Source organism: Schistocerca piceifrons, chromosome X, assembly GCF_021461385.2.
Source record: "Schistocerca piceifrons isolate TAMUIC-IGC-003096 chromosome X, iqSchPice1.1, whole genome shotgun sequence".
Classification (NCBI taxonomy): Eukaryota; Metazoa; Arthropoda; class Insecta; order Orthoptera; family Acrididae; genus Schistocerca; species Schistocerca piceifrons.
In genome coordinates, this window is record NC_060149.1 from 265,120,030 (window position 1) to 265,138,066 (window position 18,037).

The 18,037-nt window shown below is 37.5% G+C and overlaps 1 protein-coding gene across 1 annotated transcript in view; it reads left to right on the plus strand.

The window, feature by feature from the left end:
* The first annotated feature begins 6,619 nt into the window (after positions 1-6,619).
* Positions 6,620-18,037, plus strand: part of LOC124722122 (lysine-specific demethylase phf2-like) — a 173,992-nt gene continuing 162,574 nt past the window's right edge. The window contains exons 1-2 of the mRNA XM_047247327.1: positions 6,620-6,755; positions 17,720-17,805. Coding sequence (XP_047103283.1) covers positions 6,655-6,755; positions 17,720-17,805 — 187 coding nt within the window. The 5' untranslated portion in view covers positions 6,620-6,654. The remainder of the gene's footprint in view (positions 6,756-17,719; positions 17,806-18,037) is intronic.

Below are 18,037 nucleotides of genomic sequence, written 5' to 3' on the forward strand. Positions count from 1 at the left end.
CGTAACTTCTTTGCAGAACAGTATAGTACACTAGGGAGTGTAGAACAGCTACCAGAAAGTATTTGTGTTGTTACCAAGCCTGGTAGGTTATATAAAGGGCGTGAACAGCATCAGATGTTGTGTGATCATTGTGAAGGAGATGGAGATGCCATGTACTTGTATGAGACAGAATTATCAACACCTGAAATTTTGAAATGACCATCATTATGGGTCGAATCACTCAGTATCTAAATTTATGGGGCATTTGCTGTGACAATGGCTCAGTGTTGAATAGCATGTAAATGTGAGGGCAGGCATACTCATTGTCAAGGTTCCAATTGTCTTCATCCAACCACCACAAGAGGCAATCACCATATTTAGCACCAAACATATGATAACCCCTTCACATATGAGTCTGCCATCTGAGAACAATTAGTGAACTCCCTGAAACTTCCTGGCAGATTAAAACTGTGTGCCGGACCGAGACTCGAACTCGGGACCTTTGCCTTTCGCGGGCAAGTGCTCTACCAACTGAGCTACCCAAGCACGACTCACGCCCCGTCCTCACAGCTTTACTTCTGCCAGTACCTCGTCTCCTACCTTTCAAACTTTACAGAAGCTCTCCTGCAAACCTTGCAGAACTAATGAACTCCCTGCAACATTCTCTCATACTGCACCATTGATCAGAGACTAGCAGCAGCCAGACTAGGAAATTACCATTGCATACATAGCTTCCCATTAATACTACAACGCAAATGGCTGCATCTGGAGTGTTGCTGCGACTGTCAATGAGTGGATTCACACTGTGTTCAGTAGTGAGTCACATTTCTGCACTACCGCAGATCACCATCGTCAGAAAGTATGGTGACAACCTGGGGAGCGGTCTCACTCTTCCAATGTTTGGAGAGGTAGAGCAGTGTTACTCTTGGTGTGGGGAACCAATGAGTATGTTTTAAGGTCATGTCTGGTAGTGATTGATGGCAAAATACGTCAAAAAAGTCCAGATTTTCATGTGCTACTTCTCATGGGACAATACTGTGGTGCCATTTTTCAATAAGACAATGATTCTCTCTACATGGTATGTCCCTCTATGAACTTTCTGTATGGTGTTAATGTTCTCCTGTAGCCATAAAGATCCCCAGATCTGTCCATGATAGAACATGTGTGGGACCAGCTGGAAAGTTATCTCTGTCCCAGTACCAATATACAGAATATCAAGGGCCAGTTACAGTAGTTGTGAGCCATCTTGCATCGGGAGACACTGTAGTGGCTTTATAATATCCTTACAAACATCATCAGTGCTTGGATCCAGTCCACTGGGGAAGCAAAGTCACACTGACAAGTGTACTCAGACTCCCAAGTACTTTGTAAATTTGATTCGATTTTGCAATCACTGAAATAACATTGCATACCCTTTCAACCTGTGAAGTTTCATTTTGTTTTGTCCTTCCCCTCTGGATACTTCACCTTTTTGTGGTAGTGTATTTCAACATAACACAAAATACCATTGCCCCTCTAAGACTTCTCACAAGGTCTACGATTTTTTTTAGTGAAACAATGCACCAAGAAACAACATTCAATATGAGGAAAACACTACCACAAATGACAATTTAGAACTTACAAAACCACTGATGGTAATTTCAAGAAAGTGGATCAATTATGGGAAACTTTAATAAACAAATTACAGCGTACTTAAAAGGACACATATTTCTGATAACTACAAAAAATTAATGCTTTCGCTCTAAAACGACACATGCTGTGAATTATGAACATGTACACTGTTTAATCAAAGGTATCTGGATGCATATTAGTGGACATTAATATGGGGTGTGTCCACCCTTTGCCCTTATGACAGCCTGAGCACTGCTGCCAACACTCTCCATACAGTGTTTGAATTTATGTGGGAGAATGGCAGCCCGATCTTCATCAATATCCAAATCCAGGGAAGTGAACTGGACCCAAGGTGTAGGACCACTTTTGCACGGGATTGGGGTGTGGTGGTGGGTCTTGGCAAGGGAGCAGGTCATTAGCAGCTTCGACAGTTAGCATCAAAAGTCAAAAAATTATATTGACATGTGACTACACTCATAGTGTCTCAGCAGAGGCAGCAACCACAGGCCCTTGCAGCATGCGGGGAGTATGGTGCACGGCGGCGGCGAGCTGACAGTCACCAGAATGCAGCTGTGTGTGTGCTAGTTAGCATGACATGGCTCCTCATGGTTGGAGCCAGTGGTGCTGAAGACTGCTGGCTGTTGGTGAAGAAACGCCAAGTCCAAGAAGGAGGGCCTGGCACTAGCAAATGGTGTAGTAACTGAGGCCCAAGGTTATGGCAGCTATATGTGGTCCCATTTTTCTCAGTCGCCTGTCGTAGCCATCTCATCCCCATAGGTACTGTCAACTCCTAACCCTTCTGCTGAAGTTAATGGTTATTTATACTGGCTTGCAGTCCACTTGTTGTGACAATGTGCTGTTTCCAGTCATGTTTCGGACAGAAAATCTGTGGCCTGGGATTGTGTAAATAGCTTGGTTTATCCTACAAGATCTCTATCTTACCACTGTATTGACGTATTACAGGGATTGGTCTGGTCTGCATTATTATGTGTATACAGCCCCATTGGTGCACTCGGCATGGTGAGACCTTGGCACCTTCTGGTTACCTTCAACTGCAGCATTTGAAGCGCTGGTTTCTGTGTTAATGCCCAAAAAATAGTGGTGGCCCATTACCTTCTTCCTCTCGAAGACCCAGCCATGAGGTCTCTACCCTGTACCGATCTGCAACAGAACTCAGCATACATGGACGACAATGTACAATTTCTACAATTTTTTCCGCTTGAGTACTGGGAGGCTTGAACCACAAGGTTCAGAGGCTGTGAGTTTACACTACAGATGTTAGCCCTCTGGCTTCACAGTGCTCCCAACTATTCCCTCACAATGAGTAAGCTAAATTTTCCATTTTTACTCTTTTACAGTCACGTAATTGCTTATAAAATCACACAACACAATTCGCAACTGCTGTTGTTACCCATGCTCAGTCATGCTACCATGGCAACCCTCTGTGTGACGGTTACATCTCACAGCATCTCTCAAGGATCACTCGAGGCCCTCATGCCTTGTGAACTAGGGTTTTACAACATCTTAAATACAAGAAAACATATTTCTTAACAGCACTCCCATTATAATGTTCTAGCACATAACAGTTATGTTTTCAGGTTTTACTGACAAACTAAGAACAGTACCGAAGAACTCTTCTCATCTTAATAACTTGTCCTTAACAAGTCACCTTTAACAGCACATGGTCTGGTTCTATTAATCTCTTGTGCTTGGCTACTCCGTCGCCTATTTTGTGATTTTTTAACTCGTTGTTTTCGAACATTCTTCGGAACTCTGTCCTTGTGACAACAGTTTCCTCATACTACCTTAGAAAACGTGTTCCCAATCTGTTCTCATAAATAATTCGCATGTGGTACTACAACTCACAGTAAGTCAGCATGTAGTTCCACTTTTTTCTGTCACTGTAGTGCTCATCAAAGACAGAATTTCTTTCTAAATGCTTGGTTTCCTGGTGTCCTTCCTCTTCCAAAGCTACTTCCTCTGCCAAGTTTCACTATATCATACGAATTAAGCCTTTGCGGGTTTGTTCACAGTTTAATCAACAAAGATGAAGAGTGCGACAGTATCCTACTGGCAACCGTTTGCCCTAGGAGGAATTTTTTCCCTTCAGGTCCCACTGCGTGCCGCCAAAAGTCAATTTTGGCCTGATGTTCAGACAGGAAGTTTACTCTTAGGTTTTCCTCTTAGCTTTCACCCACTGATGATAAGCTTCTTGCTTTACAAGGCTGTTGAGTGAGTGCTTGTGCTGCTGTAACATTCTGAACGTCAAACATTCACTCCCAAGGCATATACTCAGCCTTGATGGCCTGATCATTAGTTTTACAAACTTTTTCTATCCTCATCCTGCCTCTGAGGAAACATATGAGCCTGTACCATTTCCTCCACAACGTCTGCCACACAACTATCGATGTTAACAGCTTTACATTGATTCCCCATAATATCTACAACAACGTCATCTTCTGTGATTCCATTCAGTACGACACAACAGTCAGTGTTGCCGCACGGTCTAGGGCGTCATGCATGGTTCGCACAGCTCCCCCCGTTGGAGGTTCGAGTCCTCCCTTGAGTATGGCTATGTGTGTTGTCCTTAGCGTAAGTTAGTTTAAGTTAGATTAAGTAGTGTGTAAGCCTAGGGACTGATGACCTCAGCAGTTTGGTCCCATAGGAACTTACCACAAATTTCCAACAGTCAGTGGTATATGTACTTCTCTGCACATCTGACCCATTCTCCACAACCTGTAAACAACAGCCACTATCACCCAATAGTGTTGACACTACTCCAGTTAAATCATCCATGTTGCTATCTAGGCACCTATTCACTCCCATACAGAACACACTTACTTTGTCTGGCACTACAGCTTCTTCAGACTGTACAACTCCACATGATATTGGAGCAGATACTTCTGTCTTACGCCCCTAATGGTAAGAATTTTAGTACCCCATTCATTGGGAAAACTCTCTACCATGTCATAACCCACTTAAGTAATTATCTTATAATTTTCCCATTCAAGGAATTGCTCCACCAGGCATTAAATACTGGTCACATACCCACAGGTTCAACACACTTAACCACAGCAGCGTTAGTTGGATGTATTGTGGTAAAAGGTAAACTAAACACAGGCCTGCTCTTCTTCCTTTCAACTTTCTCCTTTCGCTCCTTTCTTTTCATTTTCCCATCTTCACCTCTTCTTTTTTTCCCTCTGATCTCCTCTACAAATCCTCCTCCATAGTCTGCAGCCTCGTGGCTTAACCTGGAGTGCTTCCAGTCTTTTGGACATCTTTACATTGTCCACTCATATCTTATCCACTTTTTACAATTTTCAATGCTTCCTCTGTTGTAGCCCCCTGGGGTACAGAAGGGGTTCCCAGTGGTACTGCCCATGACATGATTACCCTTTATCCGTTATGCAAACACAAATGAGAAGGACACTTAAATGTACCACTTCCCAACATTTCTCACCACTTCATGTTTATGTACAGAGCCATATTCTTTACTGAACACCATTCCCTGTTCGAAATGATACAAACTAACAAACTTTTCCTCTGGGGTCTTGAAACTCTATTAAATACATGCAAAACAAAAATAAATAAACAAAATAATTAAAAAACAGCAGAACAAAATCAGATTATGAGAAGGACTCTTAACTGTAACACTACAATAATGCTTCTTACTGGGACATAATTCCTCTGCCTGAGTAGCTGCTCATAATTGCTATTTCACACATTGAAAACAATGAATACTCCTTGACAGCACTCATCTTCACCTCCTGAGCATAGTTAACACCTTACATACCACTAGGCAATGAGTCACACTCCTGGCAATTGATAATACATATTGCCAAAAGACCCACTAATTCTCCATGAAACTTGCAGCCAGAAAAAATACAGTAACCGAAAAACTTTACTCACCTCACCCCTATCTTTATGAGCTACAACCCTGCAGTAGTTGAGTCGTGTCCTCCATCCACGGATGGCGGTTTTATTAATTGTAGATCCCACTTCTAATAGCAACTGAACTGGACCTGAGCTGTAGGGCCACATCTATACAGGGCCAGGTTGTGGCAAATGGTTTTGATGTGTATGTAGTGTATTTAAAAATACTGGAGTATGGAATGGAATGCAGTGATAGCATTAAAGCTGACGAAGTTCTGTCGTGAATGGGAGTGTTTAAGGGATCTGGAAATTTCATTCTAAAAAAAATTATGAAACAATCCATATTCTAATTCATTTAAAGGTCAGACACTGATTTTGTCCCACCACACTCACTGACTGATTGTTTTTTATTTGGTCCCTTTTGATTACGTTTTGTACAAAGTGTCTACTTGTAATATAGGTCAAGTCAGCTTAAACCTATTTTCTTATATTTAACCTATTTATTACAATTTAATACATAAAAGTGGCAATACTTATAATAATGTTGCACACATTTTTCACCAACTTTTCACGTCCTGAAAGTTATTTGCATACTACGTTATACTCATATTTACATTTTTCTCTCAGTATTCATGTTCTCGTGTTATTCAAATATCATAATATGTTCAATTAGTGACAGTACCTCTATAACAGTAATAGTAGCACTTTTCATTTATTGATATGTATACTCCTCTACTCTATAAAATTCATTTTCCATTAATAATCCTTTAAAAGTTTTTGGAATGCTTCCTACTTTCTAAAAGAGAGGTCGTTTCCCAGCGTCGTTTTTTCTTTTGTAGATGATCAGCTTCTCGCAGCAAAATAAATGCTTCATATGCGACGACTGCTAAATCCTCTTCTTATCATATCGAACTGCGATTCCACATGATCGAATCCCTTGGCCTAATACCTTGGTATGATGAAGATGACAGGTCGAACCCATTGGCTATCGTTTGTTGACCTTCACTGGCCAAGTGAGTAGTGTGTACATGCGTTTAACTGACAAAGACGGAAATAAACATTCGGTTTGGTTCTTGGTTGGATCACACAAGTGACAACTGTGCTTCAGATTGTAATATCTTTGCTGTGTCATGTTTTATAAGTAATCTCTGGACGTGTGGGATGTTGTGTTTGTAACAAGGGATTTAAAGAATGGAGTCTGACGAGAGAAGGTATTGTTTATGTGGTCAAACTTACGATGCTACAAGAGATATGATCCAGTGTGATGGCTGCAAAGAGTGGTATCATCAAAGGTAATGTGTGAGTTTTTTGCTGTAGCGCATTTTTGTATTTTTATAGTTGAAATATCTGTCGACTAGGTGAAACATACGGTTTCTGCTCTGCCTCGCTAAATCACCGAAGCCATAAAAATTCGTGGATTTCATTTAATGTGTTAGTTTTGTCAGGATTTCATAATACACTTGGTTATGAAGCTATTCCATGTTTAAGTATTCCTTTCACCATATTTGTTTATATAAATTTTCACATCTGCTGCATACATTTCCAGTGTAAGGCCTTTGCGAAATACTCGATTGTTTTCCGAAGACCACCTCTTCCCCGTTGTATGTGAATTTGAAGTCTTCATTACCGCTTGGAAAATAACAAAAGTTCCTCATGACCTGGCGTCTGTTCAGCATTAACTGCCTTACATTGGTGTTACGTTACCTAAGTTATAGCATCGCTTCAATTTTTATAGCCACTTAGCAGCTGTACAAGTTAGTGTCGATTCACGACATTTTGAGTGACCCCCGTCAACGACATTGTTTACAAATTATTGACGAGTTCTGAACAACTACTTAAAATATTTCATTATTCACCACCACTTGGAAAGTTGTGTAAAAACTATGCTGAAGATTTTGGAAATCGCAGTAGTCTATTTTTTTTTTTTTGCTTAACGTGACAGTATTCGTTTTCTGGGATCGTAATATTGATGATTTGAGAATGTAATAAGTGAATAGAATTCTGATACTATATGTATATATAGTTTTATAGATATACAGCCACAAGTCTAGCTGATTTGGATTGTTATGTATGCTGAGGTATTTACCTCCCGAATGCTGCAGATGTGTTATTCATAAGTTATTGTAGCTATGTTAGTGATTCAGAAACTGTAAATAGATTGGACCTCAGAACAGAACTGTCACTATCCAAAAGCAACCTTTTCTTTTTATTTCCACTTACAGTTAGCAGTGTAGTAGTACATATGCCTAGATATGCTAACATCTCTTTTGCATGTTCTGTAGCATACATTATTGTTGAAAGCAAATAAATTATCTGTATAAATTCTTGTCATAGTTTTGCTGACATCTCTTGCACTAGAACACCTACCATATGAAATCATAAATGTGTTTACATTGCTGTATATTTGGAAGTGTTCTGAAGTAATACATTTCCTTATAACTTTTCTGTAATTATTCAGGCGTGCCTGTCAGAATACCTTAAGTAGTGTCAGGTAGACTGCTAAATTCCTATGGATAAAGATGATTTAAACTGTTTAGTTATTTTTTCCTGTGTCGGACTGCTTGTTTGTAATTGTTCTTGTGATATTGCACATTCCAGTGGCCAAGAGATTGTATTATGATTTGAGAGAAACAGGTTAGTTGTGGATTTATTCAAGTAATGATATGTGGTAATAGCAGGTGTAACATGTGAATATTAAATGACTTGGCTCATTAACGATGTTATTATTTTTATTGTTATTTCCCTCCTGGAAAGTTTGGTCTGCCAGGATGTGCGAGTGTGGCTGTATGGCCTATAACAGTGGGAGAGTAGGCCTACAAATCGATAAACCCTTTTACTTTAGTAATGAGCCACACATGACTCCTCGTTTATTTGCTAATGCGGAGCTGTTAACTGTGAGTTCCAGTCTTACGGCACACAGGTTTATTCTGTGCAAATGTAGTGCTGATTGTGATTCCACCTACAAATTAAATAATGTGTATTGAAAAGGTATTGGTTTTGTCAGACTTTTTGTTTCTAACTTTGATAGCTATTCCATGGTCACAGCCTTGTGTTGGAATGATCCTGTGTTTGTGATTCATTGTTTTGAATAGTTAATTGTCTGAATTGTAGCTGTATATGTTATGACTTGCATTCATTCCCTGCTCTCGCTCTCTCTCTGACATTTAACCACCATTTGAAAAAACTCCTAGTGTGTGCCTGATGTCTTATTTCCTCGGGTAAATTGTCAGTCATTAAAGGGAAGTGAAAGTAATTTTTCCTCCCAGTTGTACGTGGGAATACGTTTGTTACTCTTAGACTTGGATGGACTGTTAATACAAATTTCATAAGTAAGTAAATCTGCTGTGGGTAATATTCCCAGCTGCATAAACAGAGCTGTACCAGATGAATGTGAAACCCACACACAATTTCACAAAACTTGCTAAATTGGCAAGAGAATTAAAATAGATCACTAAAGGTATAGAAATCTCTTGTGCCATTGTGCCAAGACAAGAAAGCTATGTAAAGAAGAAAGATGTAGTAAAAAGACTGACTTTGTTCACTGCATTAGACAATACAAAATTATCTTTAAGAAAGATATTAAGGAAGCAAAGCAAATAAAAAAATAGTAGGCTACATGTAAGACATGAGAATACTTCAAAAGCAGTGTGATTGTGTGTGAAATCTGAATTAGGTTTCAAAGTCTTTAGTTATAAAATTTGTAAGGATGATCATGTACATGAAATAATTGTAAATGTAGCTCAAATTTCAGTGTGTGTCAGACATTCTTCATTAGTATGGTGAAATCGGATGTCATTGTTGCAGATTATAAGAACAAATAATGTCCCTTTGGACTTGGTCAGAGGTCTGAATGCCTCACAAAATTTAAAACAGTTTTGGCAGTACATGTAGAAAATGTCTTGTCATTGGAAAACAAAAATCTGCAGGTCAGAATGGTATACCCATAAGTCCTTAAATTTGTGCCTAAAATAATAGGACACCCACTATCTGTAATAATTAACTGATCTTTTGACCAGTTTCCCAGAGGTACTGGAGCCTACAGAATTTAGACCACTGTGCAAGGGAGAAAGAGCTTGATAAGATATTGGGAAATAATCAGCACATCACTCTTCTTCCAGCCATATGGAAAGTACACTGATCTGAAAAACTTAAGGATGAGAGAGACAAAGTAATATAATATATTAATAAAAAGCTGGAGATCACTCCATGTGAGGAAATATAAATAAATAAAAATAAGCTTTAAGTCTCTATGACAGGTAGAAGAGCCATAGACAATTTGAATAAAGTTATAGGGCTTAACAAAAGCCTTTGACTCAGTAAATCATGGACTGTTATCTATGTTTGACAAAAACGTGTAGCATCCAGAAGGAGTGGAGGAAACGAAATGAAACTTCGTCGGTTGAGAGGGTATATGATGATGTTCCAGTGCTTACAAAGTATATTCAAATTTAAAAAGAACTTGGCAGTGTGATCCCACTTAAAAATTATCACACTTTTCAATACAATTTAAAATATGGGTGGCAGCAGCTTTCTCAAGCCCACTGGTATCCAAAATTTAAAAATGAAAGTAATTTTCATGTGGGGTGGCTCTGACACTGGGAACAGCTCTAATGGTAGCTCTGTCTCATTGCCAGTATCCAGGATACCAAGGACCAGTTACAACAATTGTGGACCATCTTGCATCAGGAAACACTGCAATAGATTTGACATGGTGCATGTATCCAGGTTAGAGGGGTTAAAATGTCTCTGGAAAGTAACAAAGCTTAGTGAAACTGAAAGAAATGCACAGTGAGATGAACTGATGTGGCAGCATTATTCAATGCAATAACTACACTGAATTTGCCATGATTTATTTATACAGTTCCAACCGTTTACGTACATGCCAGAGTCCCTAGAAATTACAAAATGAATTTTTGTCGTAATTTTCATAGCCAGATGAAGAGTGGTAAATGGACAAATGGGGTATCAAATTGACCATCATGAGATATAGTTTTGCAAAAAAAATTGATTGTTTGAAAATAATCAGGGTAATAAGAAAAATTTCAAAATAAAAAATTTAGAAATCCTATCAAATGTTTTGTGAAATGATTCATAAGAAATAAAATAGATTAAGGAAATATCTGATGTACCTTTTGTATGATACTTGAAATCATGTACAACAAGTGAGGTGCCAATTGAGAATTTGAAGTTCTGCCAGATAAATATCTTCTAGTATTCTCAAAAATTCTGATATTCTAAGTTGAGCATTGAACTTCAAATTCTCAATCTGTACCTAATTTGCTTTAATGATTTTTGAGCATTCAGTGGAAGGCGTGTCAAATTTTTCTCTAATCTAGTTTTTCTTACTATTAAACAAATGATTTCACATAACATTTGACCTTTTTTTTTTTTCTCTGGCCATTTACAAACTTGATAGGTATGGGATCAGGGGTAATGTTCTACAGTGGCTCATGTCTTATTTATGCAGTAGAAAACAGTGTGACTATATTTTCAAATGCTGCAAATTGTTCTTCCACATAGAAAACAGTGAAAGTAGGTATACCTCAAGGCCCTATCCTATGACCTATTTTGTTCTTCCAGAATAAACTTGCACTTTGAAAGAAGTGTTCATTGATTTGACATTGCCTGACAGATCAAAATCATGTGCCAGACTAGGACTTGTTCCTGTTATACATTAACGTTTTATCCACCAATGTAAATGCCCATTTGATTTTACCTGCAGATGATGCACCCATGTTAATTGAAGACTGAGTAAAAATATGTCCCGATTCCATCAGTGTAATAAACCAGAATGGTATGCTTCAAATTGCTTATTTAAGTGGCAATTCTACAGAGATGAATGAACTTAATTTAACTCTTCAAGGCAACCAAGTAAATGTATTTAATGTTCACAAAAACTTTTCTTGCTTTTAAGAAAAAGATAACACTTTGGACAAACGGTTTACAAATGTGTTGGTTGGCTACCAACAATAAATGAAGAGGAAGTGTCTAAAATGTGACAGGCATTAATTGGAAAAATCATTCCGCGTCTTGAAAGTTTGAATGAAGCTTTTACCAGTATTTTCCAAGGGAACAGCACATGGATACCCAAATGAATTGTGAAGTGAATACTCAGTTATTGACAACACACAACCTCCAGTTAGGTCAGCAGGAGAATATGAAAGTTATATTGAACTGACATTTGATTCATCATTGGAAAAAAAAAAAAATAATAATTAAATCGATGCCATTACTGGAATTGTGGCACAGTTTAAAAGATACGTAGCCTAGGTTGCTGCAAAAGGCTGTCTTTGTACTTTCACCATTTGCAGCTGCATGTGTGTGCAAAACAGGAGACTCAATACATGTATCAACAAAGAAGTAATACTGCAACATACACTGTTTATGTTGTTTTAAACTTAACTTACGTTAAGAGCTTTTGGGTTTGTTTTGAAACAACTTTTTGGAACAAATAAAACATTATTTGGAATAATTATCCTTTTTGTTGCAGATAATCCATCTATAGTATGTTGCATTAATTCGTTCTATAGAAACATACCAGGGGTTCCATAATAAAAGTTGATATTTAGATGGTCTTTACTCATTGAAAAGATTAAAACTGCAATAAATCATCTAGAAACATAGTTTCAGCTCAATGGATTAACACTGAACAGTCCAAAGACCCATATAATCCAGTTCAGAACAAAACAAGCAAAATCCAAAGAAATTTTTTAATCACAAAAATAGATTTCTAGACCAAGTGGTTTCTGTTTAATTCCTTGAATTAAACCTAGATAAGAATTCAAACGGGATTAAACATGCTGAGTATCTAGTAAACAAATTATGTAATTTTGCAATTGCAACCCAAATGTTAGCTAGTGCCACTGTCATAAACACTAGGAAAAATGTGTTCCATGGCTACTTCCAATCAGTTATGGTATTGTTTTTAAGAAAAATTCAAGCATAGTAAAATTGCAGAAAATAATTATTAGAAACACATGTTGTACTTCGAAGGGGACCAGGTTGGCCATTGTTTAAAACTGCAGTTACTAACAGTTATCTCCCTGGTATATCTAAGATATTACCATCTTTTTGCATAGGAATATATGCTGGAACTTGTGAACACTGTGGCCATTAATGAATGATGGCTGGTGAATAATGCAGCCAGTCACAATTACTCTTCAAATGCTTTTATTTTAGAGGCATAGCTGTTTTTCGGCATTCATTCCCATTTTGAGATGGCTAACATTTCCTGTTATAGAAATGTTCTCATCAGCAAATTGCTGGAACTGACAACATGCTGCTGATGGAGAACATTTTATGTAACTGGAAATGAGTATTTGAATGCCCGAAATTGGTTATCGCTCTGAAATAAAAGTGGTCATGTCTGGTGGCATTATTCACCAACAGATTATTTTATCTCCCTGCTCATCATTTAAATGTACCTGCTCAGACTCTCAACAAACTAAGAGGCAAGAAAATTATTAGTGTGAAGCTAGAGTCACTGAAAAAAACAGCTACATGGTACTGTACCTCAGAGATGCTTCGTCAGTCGGTTTCAAGAAAGGCAAACTGATTATTTGAGCAGGATGTAGTTTGTCACTTGCCTTGTTGTGTAGATGTAGCTGTCTTTTCACAGAAACCTTAAATTAATGTTAAAATGTGTACATTATGAGATGAATAAATAAATATTCACAATAAATGCTTTTGCCTAAGTGAAGTGTTACCCATTTTATTATCCCGCAAGACATCAGTGAATGAAAACGTGCAATATATCTTATCATACTCATTTCTGTGCACCCAAAATAGGTGATTATTGTTATGGTAAAAGTAGCAGAACTGCACCCACCTTTCAGCAGGCCTAGTGTATGGTATTTCCAGTTTCAAGTTTTTATTGTAAGAAATATAAAATTTCCTATCTTGATTCCCCCCACCCACTTGTAAGTATATGAGCTTATTAGGCATGGGATATTTTCTAAACATACAGATCGTCCAGTTTTGTTCTGCTTTAATTTTAAACGTAGTCTACTTCTGCAAAACAAATTAGTAGTTTTCACAGATCATTGCTGACTGTTTTTCTCCATTGATACGTCTTTGCTTGACTTCACAACAAAGCTTGTATCATCTGAAAACCGTACTAATTCTGCCTCCTGATTCAAATGAAATGATAGATCATTAACATAAAGCAAGAATTTCTCCCCAGCCTTGGGTAACTGTTGGCACTTCGTTTTTTAAATAAGAGGGAAATACAGAAGCGTCCAATCCCGCCCGTCTGCTTTGACCCATGACGTCACAAATATGGCGGAAACAAAAACAAACACACACATTTTCCACAAGAAGCCTAATGACACTAATGGGACAAGCGCGGCAAATGGGGTGTTTTGGGTGGGGGGCAAACTAAATATAAACAAATTTAGACGCCTTGCGTAGCTACAACGTGTAAGTGAAGACAGCCATGCATGAATACCCACCCACCTCCCCAGGGGTCGTAACCCCTGCAACCCATAGAAGATAAAGATGCTTCAGTAGCTGATTAGTGTTTTTTGTCTTTTTAAAAAAAAATCTCACGGGGTAGAACGAACAGATCAGAAAGATAAATATAATAAACTAATACAGAAACTCGAGGAAACAGATAATTAAAATAAGTAATAAGTGTTTTTAAATTAAAAAAAAAAATCTCACGAGATAGAACGAACAGATCAGAAAAGTAAATAAAATAAGATAAAACAGAACTGGAGACAGCCACACTCAAACCAAACTCCGCGCCGTCATGACGTCACGGGTCAAAGCCGACGCGTTGGATCGGACGCTTCTGTCGACCCAATAAGAGATAACCCAGACATATTTGGAGCCACATATCCATAAAAACTCCACTTCTCTAGGAGAATGTTATGATTGGCACAATCAAGTGCCTTCGGTTTTTGTCACAGAATATCCCAAATAGTGATATTTTGCCATTTAATGATTTTATTATGTGCTCATTAAATATATCAGTAGCTGACTCAGTAGAGTGGACCTTTTGAAATCCAGACTGTGATTGGCCAGATATGCCATTACTGTAGAGGATGGTAACAACACTGGAGTGTGTTACCTTTTCAAAAAGTTTAGAAAATTATATAAGAAGTGACACCAGCCAGCAGTAGTCCCTGACATCTTTTTTTAGAAAGGTCTAACCATGGCATATTTCAATCTGTTTGGGGATATACCCTGAATTAATGATGCGTAATGTGATTAAGAGCATTACACAATATAGAGCCACAACTTCTTAGTGTCTTCTTAGAGATGTTATTCACCCCATGTGAATTTTCATTTTTTAGTCATTATGATTCTCCTTGTTTCAAATGGGGTTGTGAGATTAATTTCTATTTCACTAAATGTACTCTGTATAGCTTGTTTAGTGTACTCTTTGGCCTTCTCTTTTGAACTATTTTCACCAATTTTCTCACCTATTTTTAAAAAGTAGTTATTAAAAATTTGTGCTGCACATGAAGTGTTTTTTACGATGCTCTGTTCTCTTTACAGAACTAATGTCATCTCTTATGCTTCTTTCCCTGTCTCTTCTGACAATATTTCTTATTGATTTGATTTTATTGTACAATCTGTCAGCTGAGGTAGACCCATAAAACATGGAAGTTGCAAAACAAATGTCTAATAGGTGCAAAAGTGTTGTTACTGTGGACTCTTTGTCATATAGAACAAGTCATTCCTAGTTAACTGCCTCCCAAAGCATGGCTTCCTTTTGACCAAAAATAAATATGGAGTATCCCCATTTCTTTGAAGATCTCAAACAGCGAGGATTTGTCCACATCTTCTGCATAGATGATTGCAGTATGGACAGTTTGTTTATGATGTGTAAGCAGATGCTCTGGCCAATAATTATTTTGGAGGTTGGCAAGGTATGTCCACTTCAGATACCAAAATAATATTTTGGTGCAGAAACTAGATCCTTTGGACAGCATAGTTATTATATATAAAAAATTGAAAACATTAGCATGTTATGCACAATTACACATTAGTGACAAGGACTTTTATTTTAAAGCAGGTATTTTGCCTTTACTCAAGGATTAACTATATATGCAAATGAAAGCATTTAAGAATTTCCTGGTGGTTTTCTAATGAGAGAGATCAAAAGTCACTAGTTTTATATAATTTAATAGTTTTACAGGGGGATGTTACATATTTGTTTGTTCCTCAATGCACAAACATGTTATGAGTGAGTTTAATGTAAACCAGGAGTGTAAGGTACATCTAGTGTTGAAAGGAATGTAGAGGTGTTCTCTCTCTCTCTTTTAAAAAAAATCCAGTGTCTTTATTGTATGAGTTCTTCTATAATGGAGTTAACATTTCTGATGAGAAACTGATAAAGGAGGAGCTTTATTGATGCACATTCTGTAAAAGTGATTTAATAGTAGAATGATGAAGATGCTGTAGAGAGTTTAATCACATGCATGTGTAGCTGCCAACATTAAGAACTCTTAACTTTCAACAGTCCATTTTCATGGAGCCTTTACTTAATGAAGTGGTTGTTCCTATCTTATTTCACAGGGCAACTTGAGCTGATTCTGTAAATATCTATTCATGTCTCCTAAATTTTTGCATACATTTTCTGTAAATATTCCTTGTCTTCTTTTATCGTTAATGAGGAAAATGGTTGCTTGTTTTGTCATGTGGCATAATTTAAATTTTAAGTACTTCAAAAGGCCTGCAGCATGCGGAGTTATACATACCTGCAACTACAAGTTATGGGAAGCATATATGTGAAAATTACAATTTTGACTTTGTACACCAAGCAGGATGGCACAGGTAGTAGCACACTGGACTTAAATTTGGGAGGAATGTGCCTCTGACCAGATTTCTCATGTTTTGCTGACATTAAGGCAAATATGAGGACTATTTCTCAGAAAAAGGCATAGCTGATCTTGTTACTCATTGTTGCCCTATCGTAGTTTGTACTCAGTCTCTAATTACATAATCATTCACAGGATGTTAAATATAATCCCACTTGCTTCCTTATTCACTTTGTATTGTATTAGAAGTGAATAATTCAAAATGTTTGGCAAGGAGATCTTAAAGTTTCTCCAGTGCATTTAATACACAGTTGCTGTTTAATTGCAACTAGATTCCATTGAGAGTCCATCCTCTCCTTTTTGGGTTTCTTTATATATAAAAAACGAACCATTCAGCCTGACCTGACATGGGTCCCATGTACATGAGCAGTATTACAGTATGGCCCATAAAAGTGGTTTGCTACAAACTTCAGTTTTACAGTATTCTGCCAATAAATTGAAGCCTGCCATTTGCTTTATAAGTGAGCCTAAGTGGTCATTCTACTTCATATCTCATCAAATGTTTTACTCTGAATTATTATATTTATAACATGACTGCCTGCGGGATTTATCAGTCACAACTGGAGTCAAAGTTTACCATACTTCTGTTTTGTGACATGCGCAACTTTAAATTTCTCTAGATTAAGAGCTTGTTGCCACTCTTTGTACCAGTCTGATATTTTGTCAGTGTCTACATGGATATTAATGCACTGGATAGGATTTCCCCACTGTGGACGTGATAATTTGTGAAAAGCCTGATTGCAACGGATACTGACCTAAAAGTCCTGAATGTATAACATTGTCCAACAACAACAGTATAGTCCTATTACACTCCCCTGAGCCACACCAGATATTACGTGTCTGCAGAGGGTTCCCATCTAAGGTAACCTAATGCATTCCGCCATCAGGAAATTTTCGATAGTCGCATGCATGGTGTGTGTTTCCTTTAAAAGTCAATGATGTGATGCTGAATTCATGAATTCTTCATACTCATTTTAAATCATCACTTCCCATTGCAGAACTGTGTTCTGTGCAGTGTCACTACTTTCCCCTGATCTTAAATGAAATATTATTTGATGTTTTTAAAATCCAATGAATAACAATTCCTCCAACACAGATTCCCCAAATCTCACTCGTAATTGGGAGTTGTTACTGATTACGTTAGAATAACTGGCTAGCATTGATAAAATGATAGAAAATGTGGACTATCAAGACAATAAGAACTTGTGATTTCTGCTATTACCAATTTAAAAAAAAAAAAATGTTAAGTATATTGCTCTGCCCTTTGATTGTCTATCTGATTGACTGCTAAGCAAATGCTATTATGCCATATACAATACCAGAATTGTGACAATGCTGTATCAAAGCCATTCATTTTAATTGTTTCAGTCTTAACTCAGATAAAAAAAAAAAAAAAACAGCCTGGAACTAATGCATTATTTACTTTGCAGTTGCGTCGACCTGCAAGAATATCTTGTTCCATACGTGGACAAGTTTCATTGTCCTAAGTGCATCCACATAGCTGGGCCTTCAGTGTGTAAGTATCATATTTTTTATACACATATTTTCTTTTCTATTAGTATCAAATGTCATATGTCTGGTATTATTAACTCAATATTAACATTAGACTGGGGCACTGGAGGAGGCTGTCAGCAGTCTTGTTAGGGAACAAACTTACGATAGTGTAGGTTGTGACTGGAATAGGATTTGAGTTTGGAAATGCACAACTTAAGTTCACTTCACATTCCTTTTTTTGCCTCCATGTCATC